Source organism: Dufourea novaeangliae, unplaced genomic scaffold, assembly GCF_001272555.1.
Source record: "Dufourea novaeangliae isolate 0120121106 unplaced genomic scaffold, ASM127255v1 scaffold25, whole genome shotgun sequence".
Classification (NCBI taxonomy): domain Eukaryota; kingdom Metazoa; phylum Arthropoda; class Insecta; order Hymenoptera; family Halictidae; genus Dufourea; species Dufourea novaeangliae.
This window is the reverse complement of record NW_015373901.1, coordinates 24,444-38,381: the sequence shown is the minus strand read 5'-3', so window position 1 is coordinate 38,381 and position 13,938 is coordinate 24,444. Positions and strand designations below refer to the sequence as shown.

The 13,938-nt window shown below is 39.6% G+C and overlaps 1 protein-coding gene across 1 annotated transcript in view; it reads left to right on the top strand.

Moving 5' to 3' along the window:
- Positions 1 to 13,938, top strand: part of LOC107193719 — a 159,751-nt gene that overhangs the window by 128,421 nt on the left and 17,392 nt on the right. Inside the window, exon 9 of the mRNA XM_015583221.1 lies at positions 10,760 to 10,887. Within this exon, the coding sequence (XP_015438707.1) occupies positions 10,760 to 10,887 (128 nt within the window). The remainder of the gene's footprint in view (positions 1 to 10,759; positions 10,888 to 13,938) is intronic.

Below are 13,938 nucleotides of genomic sequence, written 5' to 3'. Positions count from 1 at the left end.
GTCCAACAAACTTAGAACCGAGTCCCAGTTGTAATTTCCGTTCATCGCCGCGCACTTTTCCACTCGCAAGTATTTGCATGTCGTTCTTGGGTGGATCGACGTATCAAGAAAGTAGTAATTCTTCTTAGAAAAAACAACCGGTGCAATATCTAAAATTCATGGAAAAAAGTTACATATTCGAAATTCGAATGATAATCCATGTTTTCGAAACAATTTTAAGTTGCCAATCTAAAAATGATTCTAAAGGAGTCCTTCCATAATACTAAGAATGTTGAGCATCTCCTCAAGTTTATCCAAAGTAATAAACACCTGTACGATTCCATCTAAATATCACTACATAATTAACAGTGCTCGTCGCTAATGACCCAGATGTCGATGCGACGCTAATCCTTTAAATAAAAATAAAAAAAAAAGATAGTGATTGTCGATATCTTATTTCAAAGTAAGACGCAGATAAATAGATGGCTCAGAAGCCAGTCAGTGTAAGTCACAAAGTAAGTTGACAGAGATAATTGTGGGAAAAATGGAAGAAAGTAATATTTGCTATAAACAAACAACAAATGATTCATATGTGCAGGATACATACATATGAAACTAGTTACGTATAAAATAAACAATGGAAGGGTATTTACAGCATAAGTCATATTTAATGAAAGATTGACTTACACTGATTGACTTCTGATCCCTCCAAATGTATGATTGGCATGCTATACGTAATTATATTCAATTGAAGGAAATATAGATTACTTTCTACAATAATGATATGTTCTGGGTGTCTTATAATAATAAGAAATCGAAGATTCTTAGTCTACGATTGCTAGTGTAGATTTTACAACGTATTGAAGAACTTGCTTGTTTAATATTGTAATAGATGATATTTTATTCAACACCTTTGAACGTAACTATCAAGTTTAAAGCCTACATTTATATATATTGAAGTTTACACTGCACCTGGTGACGAGAATTTTAACAGTGTATCACGTGACCTTCTTCGGAGAACGCAAATATTCAACGGAACTAATTCTCTAAAATCAATATTTAGGAAGTACTCGTCCTTGCTAAACATACTCCCTGTCGCTTCTTCAACTTCAACCACTTCATTAATCAATGAAATATAAAAACTATCTTGAGCTATCGACATCAGGACCTGTGACCCTCTTTGTGCTCCCCATTTTTTTCCTCCGATAAGTTACCGATCCATCGCTGGAAACCCATACGTCACCGACAGCGTGTCCCGAATAGTGTTCTGAAACGGTATCGATCATAGTCGCCGTGTGACGAATTGTCCCAGAAAAGCGGCGAACCTGGTCTGGTTTGAAATCTGCGCCGCGATGCCGCATTAAGCCGCGTTCACGGCGCAAGTATAACCCGAATTTCCGTTTAATTGCTCTGAAACTTTGTTCCAGAACGTTCATGCCTGACCTACTAGTCCCGCGAATGGTTATGGAGATTCATATTTTTACGGAATAATTTGTGAAAACGGTATTTAGAAAGAAAGCTTACTATGTACTTTGTTGAATGATTTTACTGGGTAGGGCAGAAAATGGAGTCTGTGTAATTGCTGCTGCTGTACATAAATGCTCACAATTCACATCCGATTCATTACCGCTACAATAACTTTCTATACTTGATACTCAAATAATTTACAATTGAGTATGAATCCATGGGCGTAGCTAGGGAGAGGCAAGGGGCACTTGCATCCCCCCCCCCTGGAAGGAAAAAAGTGGCTTTTACCCCTCCCCTCTCCCTTCCCAGAATTACAAAATTTTTGCGTAATATTTAATATTGCAGTATAATTTGAAGCACGACCAACAGCCTCTATTTAAAAAACGCATACATTTTCAACGATTTATGACTTTAAAAACAATATAGAGTGTGTCTGGCTACGTACAGCCATTTTCACTGTGGCAGTCGATGTGTTAATATGTTTGCCCCCCCTGACTGATAACCTGACTACGCCCATGCATGAATCTATTCACGGAATTAGATTTGAATATGCGCATTTATACAGGAATACGTACGTAACGTTGAAGCTACGCGATTTTATGGAATCGTGTGGAATCGATTCAATTTTTGAATTAAGAAAATGACGCAGGGAAGGGAGAAGCAAGTAGTGCCACGGTTTCGATCGACTAGGCTAGAGTGACAAAAACTTGATTCGGGCAACAAGATATCAACAGTACAATTTTAATTAATAAAATATCAAATCTGAAGACTATGTCACATCTGTAATGAAATTACATTCACCAATAACGTTAATTACTAAAATCCATTGCACGCTACTAAAACAGCACTCGAAGAACATAGTTTTCTCCGATGGCACAAAAACTGCTTCTCTGTGTCCATTCGAATGGACTTCCATTGTACAATGCAATAATCTGAGCACCTTCGTTAGATATCTTGTTAAAAACAGATGACACAATATTGAAACGTGAAGTTAACCTATAATGAAAGTTAAAATATGGACAATTCAATAAACCAAACATGACTGAAATACATTAAAAAATTTAAGGATATTTCAAGTCTTCACGCATTCACTTTCTGTCACCCTATAGTCACTGACTCGTCTTGTTGGTGATAGCATAGGTCACAATCTGTAACAAAATAAGGTTCACCAGTACCGTCAATCACTACAGTCTATTGCACACTTCTACGACAGTGCTCGAAGTAGTTTTCTCCGATGGCACAAAAACCGCTTCTCTGTGTCCGTTCGAATGGCCTTCCACGGTGACCACAATCTCACGCCTGGTCCATTGTATTCGTGTCCAGCAGCGTACAGATCGCCTGCCTGCCCGAAAGGAGAGCTCTCCGACAACGATGTGCCAGGGATTCGGTTTCCGGGGCCGAGAATCGCGGGGACGGACGTTTCCGGTTCGGATTCGTTTGGTCTGCGGGGACCACGCGCGCAGGGATCGGGATGGCGATCAGGATCGAGATTGGGATCGAGATCCTGGGTATTCACGATCCCATGCTTTTCGTGGCGCATTGACGCGAGCTACGATGCATTCCGGATTCGTGCCGTGAGATCGTGGAATTCCCTGCGGCGATGCAAATCTTAGATACGTTATCGTGGCCCCCGCGACGTGACTTCCCGCAGGATCGCCGTGAAACGAGAACCTGGGCGAGATGTCCTTATCATCGTCGCTCGAATACTTCACCGTTTCGCGTCAGGGGATTATCGTAATTCGAAACGATTACGTAATGCTCGGATATATCGAAGCTACCGTGACACGACTTTATTGAACTCCTTTCGATGGGACCAACGACGTTAGCGACTTGATTGCTAGTTGATTGCTGACAGAAATGAATGGAGAAAGGTATACCAAACGAGGGATGTTATTTAGATGGTAAATTAGTTTTGCAAAACTAATGGTTGGAAGTCATTGGACTTGATCACCTAACAACAGACTTAGGCAGAGTTTTATTCGAATAATACCTACATAGTGAAAAGCAGTAGTATTTAAGATAAATCATTGTTTGCCAAGTGCCTACTCATCTAGGAAGTACTTTTTAAAAAGAAGCTAGAAATACTTCTGCATCTGTTATACGTTATTCGGAACTCTTTATCTAGATAATGAATTTGTCCATCTCTGATTGGAAGTTATAGCTACCTATCAACTGAAATAAGTGGCTTTTTGTTTCTTTATATAATCCTGTAACTTCTATTAGTTTTGAAAAACTAATTTATCGTCTGGATAACTTCCCGTCTAAGTATTTCATGTATTTATAGTGGATCCGTCTGGGTGATAAGTTTAACGTAAATTTTCTATTTGATTTCTGTTCCTGGTCTGTAATAGTATACATACTCATGAACATTGAATACTTCACTGTATATTCCGACCTACATATTTTACTAATTGAACAAGGAACACGACAAAGACTGCTTGTGATTCATGATTCACATTATGGTAGTACCTCTGATCTCAAAGATTGGTGATGAGGATGTAAAACATTTATTTTCCAGTTCACTATCTCCATGAACAATTAACGTAGAAAGAGATTCATGGGGAAACAATAAAGAAACATTCTACGTTGACATACTTCCTACTAAACAATCTTCTCATTTATACTATTCCTTTATTACCACTACATAAACTATATCAGAATTCAGATCTCCGTGCTAGATCCATCCTCACGACTTCCCGATCTACATACGTGCTTCCCTATGGTTCACTTCTGGGACAATCACACGCGATCCAGTGTTTTATCGCCTCGTTTCGAAGCCGTGCGAAAACAAAGAACAGACAGAGAGCCATTACCTAACCGCGAAATCACGAAATTAATGAAAAGAAGCAGCACCTTTGTAACACACACGAAATTATCGCCGTTAAGATAATCATGGAGGATTTGCAGCTCAGGTGGGGATTATGTACCTCCGACTACGGTCGCGTCTAGTTGTCAGATAAATGCTTGTCCCGGGCGACGATCACCTGTGCATAAACGTGGGAGACACGACACAGTTCGATTCGACATGGTATTGTTAGGCGGGGCCGATGTTAACGAACCGACGTAGATGTTGTCGTCCCTGTGAATGATGCATATAGGTCCTCCACCAGTCGACGATACACCGGCCGCCTCGTGTACAGTCAAACGCAATAATGCAATCGATTTATATTAACACGCTCCAATTAGAAGTCTCGAGTGTAATTGAAGGTGTTGATGAAATTCTATCAATCGTGTCTTCCGGTTCGCGATGTTAAATGCAGCAAACGTACCTTTTTCTTTTTATGTTTAATCGAGCTTGAGAAATATACAGTTCACGTCACTCGAAGTAATTAAAGGATTTACACGCTAATGACTTTACAGTGTGGTAAGATATCCAATACATTCGAAGCGTCTATGCGTTACACGAGGGAATTCTTGGAATTGGGACAGTCCACTTGGCGTTGGTAAATGAAGACAGAAAAAATAGCGAAAGGAAACCTACATGTTGTATGTTGGAATGTTATAGAACTCTGAAGTCTGAGAAAAAGTGTATTAATTTTACGATACATGTACTATGAAATAGATCTGTGTATTATACATTATTAGCTGCGTGTGCACGGCGTTGCTCGGGCTATTAAGGGGGTGAGCTTTAGGCGAGGAAGGGCTGGTTTATGGTGTACAGTATTTTCTAGAGTTCAAGAATAGCATAACTAATATTTCCACAATGTATTTTAAAACCATCCAGACATTAGTTATTTCTTTGAATTCTGTAAGTATAACAATATAACATGTGTTACTTTTTTTTTCATTTGGGTCGAGAAAAGATTAAAGAAATATTCGAACTGTAATATTACAAAGAGTATCGTATGCTACGCCATTGTACGCGTTCCAATGTTGTTCTCTTGCCTACTGTTTGTAAACATTTCGTTCTGTACATTGGAACACATCTAATGATATACTGATCACGATTCGTGATTCACCCTGTATATAACATTTATGTGTCACTATATAACATTTTAGTGTGAATGAAAAATGATCTGACTTCGTCATCCACGGTCCCGGAACTAGTAAAATCATTGAAAAATGTTGACGTAATCGATATAGCCGCTTGTGCACGTCGCGAAGCGAGGACCCATATGCATTCTACATCGTGGCCAAGACGTCACAGGCGACAGCCATTACTCATTTATCTATTTTATCATCCATCGCTTCCGAAGAGGAAATTGTGAATCGCGTGTGTAAAGGATCGAGCGTCTGACGTATATCCTTGAAAATAATTCTGCGACGCGACCCTTCAGGTATTTCGCGACCTTTTTGATCGATGTTTCAATTAACGAGACTGAGAGTGATCGATGGGGTTAGAATGATCTTGAACGTCTTGAGGGTCGCAGTTATTTGAAGAGCACAGGGGGAAAAGGATGAAAATACCAGTGTTTGCCTCAAACATCGTAATGTTAACACAGTATTGTTATGTTATTAATATATCACTGGCCATCATGTCGGTTAAACGTTAGTTGCTTCAACAGTTGGAAAAAATTGCATAACATTTAATTACAAGTCTGCAATGGTTAAAGTTCGTTTTACTGAAAATTATATTACATAGATATTCATCTTTCTCCCCCCTGTTCTCTTCATTTATTAACCCTAGACTTATTGCTAGGTAAAATTAGTGAATTTTATATGTGCCACAAACTGTCATTTCACAACTAAATTTGTAGAAGGGTTTACTTACATTTTTATGGTCAAATATGGTAAAAATAAGTAAAATTGATATTAGTACAATAAGTAGAATATTCAATCCATTTGACTTATACATTTTCCACATTTTCATCTTATATACACGATAGTCATTTCACGTTTTAGAAGCCAAGTATACCGTTTTCCCTTCCAATATTTGCTGCACAAAAGCGTCATGTACCATTGAATTCCATCAAAAAGCTTGCACTTTTTTGTAGGCAACGAATCAAAGCTGTTTCGAACGATCGGAATGCACCGACCGCTCGATCGAGTACAGAGCCATAAATAAGCGGGAATCGATCGGTCAGCAGGGTCTATCTGTTCATTAAATCAGAATTTCTTCTGTCGTGGTAAATTAACTGAACGCGCAATCGAGTGGAGAATCGGGGTTCCTATATGCGAATCGTTCGAGGGCACCGAAATCGTACGGAAGAATAATTCGATGTTGACTCCACACGAAACTTCAATTATCGGTGTCCAGGACCACATTAGGTTCCCGAGTCTATGTAGGTTAAAGCCTCCGTCAGGTACATGCAAATGCTCTCAGGGGGCTGTTAATTAGGAGTTTGACGAGGCTTAAAAATTCTGCCGAGCTCCGATCTCCGGAACCCTCTTATAGAGACCGCTTTTCACCAATCACTTACGATCCCTTCTATTGTCCGTTTGGTATTTGCGGGAGAAGACAGGATATGCTGCACTTCAGAGATATTTAACACCTTAACTACAGACGACTTGTCTCAGAGATGAATAATCCGTCAACTAATTCGAAACACTTTTAGTAACAGACTGAAAACGTTATTTTTTGTTGCCATTATAGACACAGTGTGCTATTTAAAAGCACATAGTAATCCAGAATTCCTCACTAGATGAGGATAGTGAAAGAAAAATTCAGTCTATAGTTAAGGGTTAATAACGATTTAAGAGGAAGGTAGAATAAAATCAGAATTTTCACAGATACATGTCCGAATAATATCGACAGCTGAAAAATACTATCATCTTCTGCATCATTCATCTCTATTCCTTTGGGAACTACTCATGCTTATGTTCTCCCACACTGGATTATTTGTCTCTTGTTACATTAATTCCATGAATTCGAACGTTTCAAAGTGCATAGGTCACAATGAAGAGTATCCATTCAGTCGTCTGGTGGTGTGGGATCATGGTATTCAGGTGAATAGATTGGGGTAACAGAATATCGATCGCCGGTGTAACCAACTTCCGGTTTCCTAAACGAGCTCGGACCACATTTCTGCCCACAGCCGCCTTTCTAAAGGGAGGTCGAGGAGTCACTTGACTCGTCGAGGACGAGCATTGTCCGCGTCACTGGGGCTGCACCGCGAAGGAATTCAACTCACCGAAATGTCTCGACATCCATTGTCTTTCTCTCTTAATTACAAATGGCCGCTTCGCTCAATTTCGTTCCTCCGATTTATCGCCCCCACAAACGTTTCTCTTTTTACCGACGGTCGCTTGCATTCTTTCTTTCCCTCGAGAAGGGAGCGTTCAAACGTGCGTATGATTGTTTCGAGAATAAAATTGTAAGGGGCAGTTGAGGAATAAAATTACGTACTGTAATATTCTGTGATATTTAGTGAGGAATATGGTCTTTATCACTGTATTAGACAATGAATGTATAGGTGTTAATAATTTCTAAAGGACTTAGATGTCTTGGAAATTTGTAATAGATTATTTCAAAATGTTTATGATATTTTTTCCTTGTAAATCGAATTGCTTAAATATTTGTGAAGATAATTGTCAACTAGGAAGCACTCAAGTGACACGAATGATACATAGACGAATATCTCGATCTGTCGTGAAAATTATTCGTTTTAAAAGAGTATTTTACGGTACATCATTACTCGCATAATTATCGTACAAAATTATCTGTAACATTCTGTTAAAACACTAACGTTCACGAATACCTGAAACATTAATTGCATTGCTTACCAGCCTCATAAATCGAAGACCAAGAAGATCCTCAATTTTCGTGCAACCAAATATAGAACACAGTACGAGGCAAAACAAACGGATGTTTGGCCTAGTGATCCGAAAACGTGATATTCGGACCTGAAACGATGCAACAGTAACGAATGCAGGTCCGCTCAAAGCAATTGTGCAAGAGCTTGTCTTGTTACCATGAACTCGATCGTAACGAAACGCTTCGAAAATTGCGAATTCCCTAATTAAGGAATAGACGGTGGCTCGAACGCAGAATACACACCGAAGGAATACCGGAGACCGTGGCCGAGAACCGCGAAAAAAAAATATTTTACAGCATTGAATATGCATAGACCATGCGAGCATTCGTGCTAACCTTTAATTAAAACTTTTAATTAAGGCCAACTCGAGGAGTTCGATAGCATCGTTGCTCTGCACCGTCATGATCTTTTCGAGTGTTGTTTGTATGTACGTTGCGTCGATGATGATCTACGAAAAAGAGAAAAAGAAAAAATGAAACGATCTTTTTGATCGAACATCGTAAACAGAAAGCAGGCCGCGCCACGGACCGAATAACACGGAACCATAATGAAAATATTGGCTTTCGTCTGGGCCGGACGTGTACGACCGACTATTCAAATTGAAATTTATAAACGCCGCGAAATTTCGGGCGCAAAACAAATCCCGCCAACTGGAAAATATTCATTGACAGCGTTTGGCTTCTGTTTACGGTGATTCCGAATCAGGGCGTGAATCACCAACCGAAATGTAAAATACACCTTACGGTTCGTTTCGCGGAGTTGGACGTGGAAAAAAACGCAGACGAGGAAAGGCAAAAAGATCGCCGTCAAGGATTTTATTAGAGGTGGATTATCGAGACTCTATCAGATAGAATGACGTCAATGTTAATGCGTTGACCACCAGATCAATGTCTATATAAGTGAAGAAAATATTTTTAAATAAGGATACAAACTGTGTGATCAAAATGTTTGACTTTATTTCAGTTGTAATTTCCAAACCAGTTTCTGTTACCCATCCTACGAGTGATATGTCAATATTTGCTTATTTCGTAATTAACAGGTAATAAACGTATATCCACGTTACGTAAACTGTTTTCAGTATTAGAACAGTATGCAACGAACGTTATTTTCATTGAAATTGTAATATATAACGAATACAAATGATCTGCATTTATTTTCCAGCAACATATTAGTTCGCATAATTCAGACAGCTTTTCAGTAAATCAACCGGATTACATAACTTCTTCGAACGCTCTGAACATTTTTTTTCCGACGCAGTCGTGAAGCAAGAGGAGTCGCGCAGAGGAACGAGCGATATTTTAAAAATAATTGGATTGGACAACCTCCTTGTTTTTCGATTGCTGTCGCGCGACAATAATTACCTGGCGCGATGGTAAGCGTTGGAGCAGGCGTGCATTTCATTGAAAACATTAAAACACAGAGCACGGAAATCGTCGCGCCAGAAGCCACGAGTCTTAATTAGCAAAACGTCGTGTTCGCGGAGGAGATGACCGCAGATATAATCAGCCTTTGTGGCACCGTGTCATTTGCACCCTCTTCATTTCCGAGTGTGGCAACACCAAACGGAGCCAACGACCACGATGAAATTATTACGATACACAAAGATTTTTGGTCGTGACCTTTCAGAATAGGAACACTGGTCTGCTACGTCGATCATATACTGGTTAAGAAAAGTACAGTAGTCCCCGCTTAATAGACGCATTTTACTCTGCTTAATTGATGCAGTGTTATCTTTACTAATGCACAGAGATTTTCGGTCATTACCCTCCAGAATAGAAACACTGGTCTGCTACGTCGATCACACTTGGAAGGAAAGTATTAAGTGTACCAATAAGTAATCCACCATTCCTTTTTAATAAACTGGTAACATAGTTTAAGTTTCAAACATCTTTCTACCCGTTTCTTCTTTCACAATGGCGACGAACATCGTAGAACGAGGACAAATATCACTGAAACGTTATAGGCTTCTGATTACCTAGAAAATAAATATTCAATTTGACCAAATGTAATGAATAACTTATTGGTTGCATCTAATACCTAGACATTGTATATAAGCACTAAATCGTATCACAATAAAATAAGACATCTGTTGTCAGGAAACACTCTGTTCGGATAACAGAACGTTCGGATATTCGGATACAGGATGCTCCACAGTATTTACGTACACCGTTTTCCTGAATTTCATTAGTGGACACTTCGCTACATACTTCAATACACACTCCATTCAATGTAATCTACTTTCTACAATTGAATACGAAGAAAATATCGAGCGTGAACACTCAAATAGAAGCACGATATCGCAGTCAGAAGGTGTATCGAATACACAACCGGCGTGTTATCCCACTTGCGAAATAATTCCCTAACAAGATATACTCGATCGAATATATTCTGTTATTATAGATTCTTTTCGATAAGCGTGCCCGCAGATACGCGAGTGATCAAGAGCATTCGTGCGTGTCGAATCATGGGAAAGATCAACCGGGCGCCTCGTAACTTTCCCGCGTGGGGAGGTTTATTACCAATGATTACTCGTTCGAAGTATTTCCGATCAACGTTTCGCGCAATTATCCCGTGCGTCAACCCGATGAAATAATTCCGATTATGTTTTCCGTTTGCAGCCGTTGCACGATCAACGTACGGCCGGCTACTCCGGGAAGGAGAGAAGACGGATTCCTGGGCTGAGCAAGGCGCAGAGGCGTATCAAAGCGTCAAGCACGCCGGCACTCTTGGATCGTGATATAGAAAGGTGAGTGATTTTTGAATGAACCTTATAAATTCATTGACCACCGGGAACAGCATCACGGTAGAGTGACTTTATCGACAGTTCGGCTCGCGTGAAAAACTGTCCCCCTCCCCCATCCGGCTTCTGTCCTCTGGATCGTTTTTCTCGTTGATCTACTTGATCTTTGAAGTTACTTCTCGTTCTGAACCTGATCTCCAGTGTGTTATTAGAGAGATTGCATAAATAAACCGCGGATGTTTATGCAGATTTAGTATCTAATATAATAGAACGGAAACTAATTACCCTTATTAAAAATTTGATTAAGCCCCAGAGGTAAATGATAACTCTGCTCAACTTAATTAAGATTGTTATTTTATTCTCTTCCTGTGCACTTACTTCAGCTACTACTCCATTGAATTCGAATTCTTGTAATCTAGTTATTACTTGTGAACATTAGAAAGTCCTTTTTAAATAGATATAGAAATATAGTTTTACTTTCCTTTATTACATTAATTGCTAGTTCGAGTTGAGTGTATCCATGCATCAGTCTATGGTATAAATTATCACGCTTTTCCTTGGAGCTTGTCATGTAAATTGTGTAATTTCGTAAAAGTAAACTTAATTTGAGATCGACCATGAAATAGATCGTATCGTAAGTCTTGTCAGCCGTACCCATTATTATAGCAACTATATTTCTGTTTTAAATACTCTACTTTTTAGTTTATAAAAATAGTGTATTACATTCGAATATCTTTTTTTCTTTCAAATTCGAATTCAATGTTAATTGAAATCCTGAGATATGAATTCATCGAACCAAATTATTACGATGTTCGGAAAAACCAGATAGAAGGTGAGGGGGAGGGAGATGATGAGAGAGAAAACATAGAACGTTGTTCGAAGAAGTGATTCCAAAATCGTCGTTGGTGATACGAATATATTTTGGGGGGTGCATTTCTCCACCCCAAGATGGTCTGCCACCGACATGTTGTCTCGTGCAAACACCTGGGGTGCGCGAGATAAGTTATGAAACCTGTCGTGTTTCGTGCCCAGTGGGCTTTGCACGAAGATTTTCCTGTTTCCGGGAGCTATATTTGCGACAGACAAAAAACCATATTCCACACGCAAACATTGAAAGAACCGAGCTGGATTTCGTCACCAGGCCCAAAACACGATAAACGTGAAATTGCTTTTTTTGACATTTACATTAATTCATTATACACCGAATTTCTCCAATTTAAAGCTCAAAATGTCTGGAGCGTTTAGGGGACCGAGAAACTAAGAACAAAAGTCTTTTGGACATTTGCTCGTTTTTATTTCATTCCGGGGAAAATCGCAAACAAAGAGAAATAAAAAAAGTTATCGGTTTTTCACTTATTTATTCATGTTATCGTCTATTTAATGAAGATACTGTTCAAAATGCCTCCTGCTGGAATACAAGCATTGTATCTAGCATTGCCCGCTCTAATTGCAGCTAGACATTGTTCCGATAATATTTGGTGCACTCCAGCTACGATACGGTCTCTCAGTTGATCTCTCGAGTTGATTCCTGAAGTTTTGACGTTTAAATCGGGGACACCTTGTACAACGTTTAATTTTCCCCCGAACAATTGCGTCCCCTAAGGATGAAAGAACTTTAATGCTGAAACGTTAATTTTCATCGTGTTGGAACACATGATAGAGAAATATATCCGTGAAAGAGGGAAAAGTACGACAGTCGCAAGATACATTGATCTCCGCGTTGGGGGATTATCGACAGCGTGGAGGAGAGGACGCGCAGCATAGAAGCTAAAAATAGTTTTAAAAAACAGACGATCGAAAGAGCAGGGAATAGATCAAAGGTCCCCGGGGTTGATCGCGGGCCAGGTTCGTTTGAAGTGCCTGCCTCCTGCTTTCCGGCTTTCCATCGGCGACCTCTTGATCCCCCTTCTCTCGTGTCGTGTCTCGTAGCCGGGGTTGTTTGCCGAGGCAAGAATAAAGACGTTATTTCGAATGACCCGTCTCGGGCTCCATCGACTTTTGTACCTGGACGAACATTCATCCGGTCGTTGCTCTAATTACAACGTGAGTAGAAAGTCTCTCTCCAGCGACATCCTCTTTAGTTTCACGGAAGCGTGTACAATCGCTTCCGGTTCCCCTCGTCACGGTAATTCACCGATTAATGTTTCATGGATTCTCTTTGACCGTGTGCAATATTTTCGATTGACCGTAAAATAGATTCGTGTACTGTTTAATTGCCGATGTTTAAATTTGAAACATACAGTAAATCCTGGATGAGTAAAGACATGGAGAAGAAGAGGCACTGGCAGTGATAGAGCTTGGAATTCTGAAGCCAATGATATGTGTTTCAGCCGCATTGGTTTATGAAATATTTAATGTCCAGTGCTGAAGAGCCGTCGAACACTCATCAAGTATTTAGTATACCATACGGAGTGAGTCACTTAAGATTTTATTTTAGGTGAGTCACCCTGTATATAGCTGTTTTTGGATTTTTACAATTTATATTGTAACGAAGAGTTCCTTCACTTCCAGTAATACTAAATATTTCTCTCGTGAATAGTCCTTAAGAGTTTTTACTCATATCACAGTGACACACGTGTTTCTTGACAGTTAACTGTCTCGTATACATTTTTTTTTTTTCTAATTTTTATTCGATCACAGTTTAACGTTTCTTTTACAATCCAGTCGGAGTTCCATGAGTGAGTTGTTCCCATCGTGCTGGCAACAACTCACCAAAATGTTCGTTCTCGGAGAACTTCTCTGGACTTGGTGGTTCCAACAATGAGACGTAGCTCGGCATTATTCTAATTTGAAGTTTCGGGAAATCGTAAGTTCCCCTTTCCCAAGTCGGTCGAGCCGTCTCGCTTAAAGCACTTTCGCTCCGTTTAACGCCACGAACTTCCTGTCGTTTCTACAAGGGGTATTTTCACCGTTCAAAATTCTCAACTTAAGACAATAAAAGTAATCCGTACAGTGCGAGCAAGAAAAAAAGACGAGCACGTTTTATTTCGCGGACGGAATCCAATTAAAAGTTCTGTAATCGCGAGATTTCGACGGGAACGTAAATCAACCTTCTTT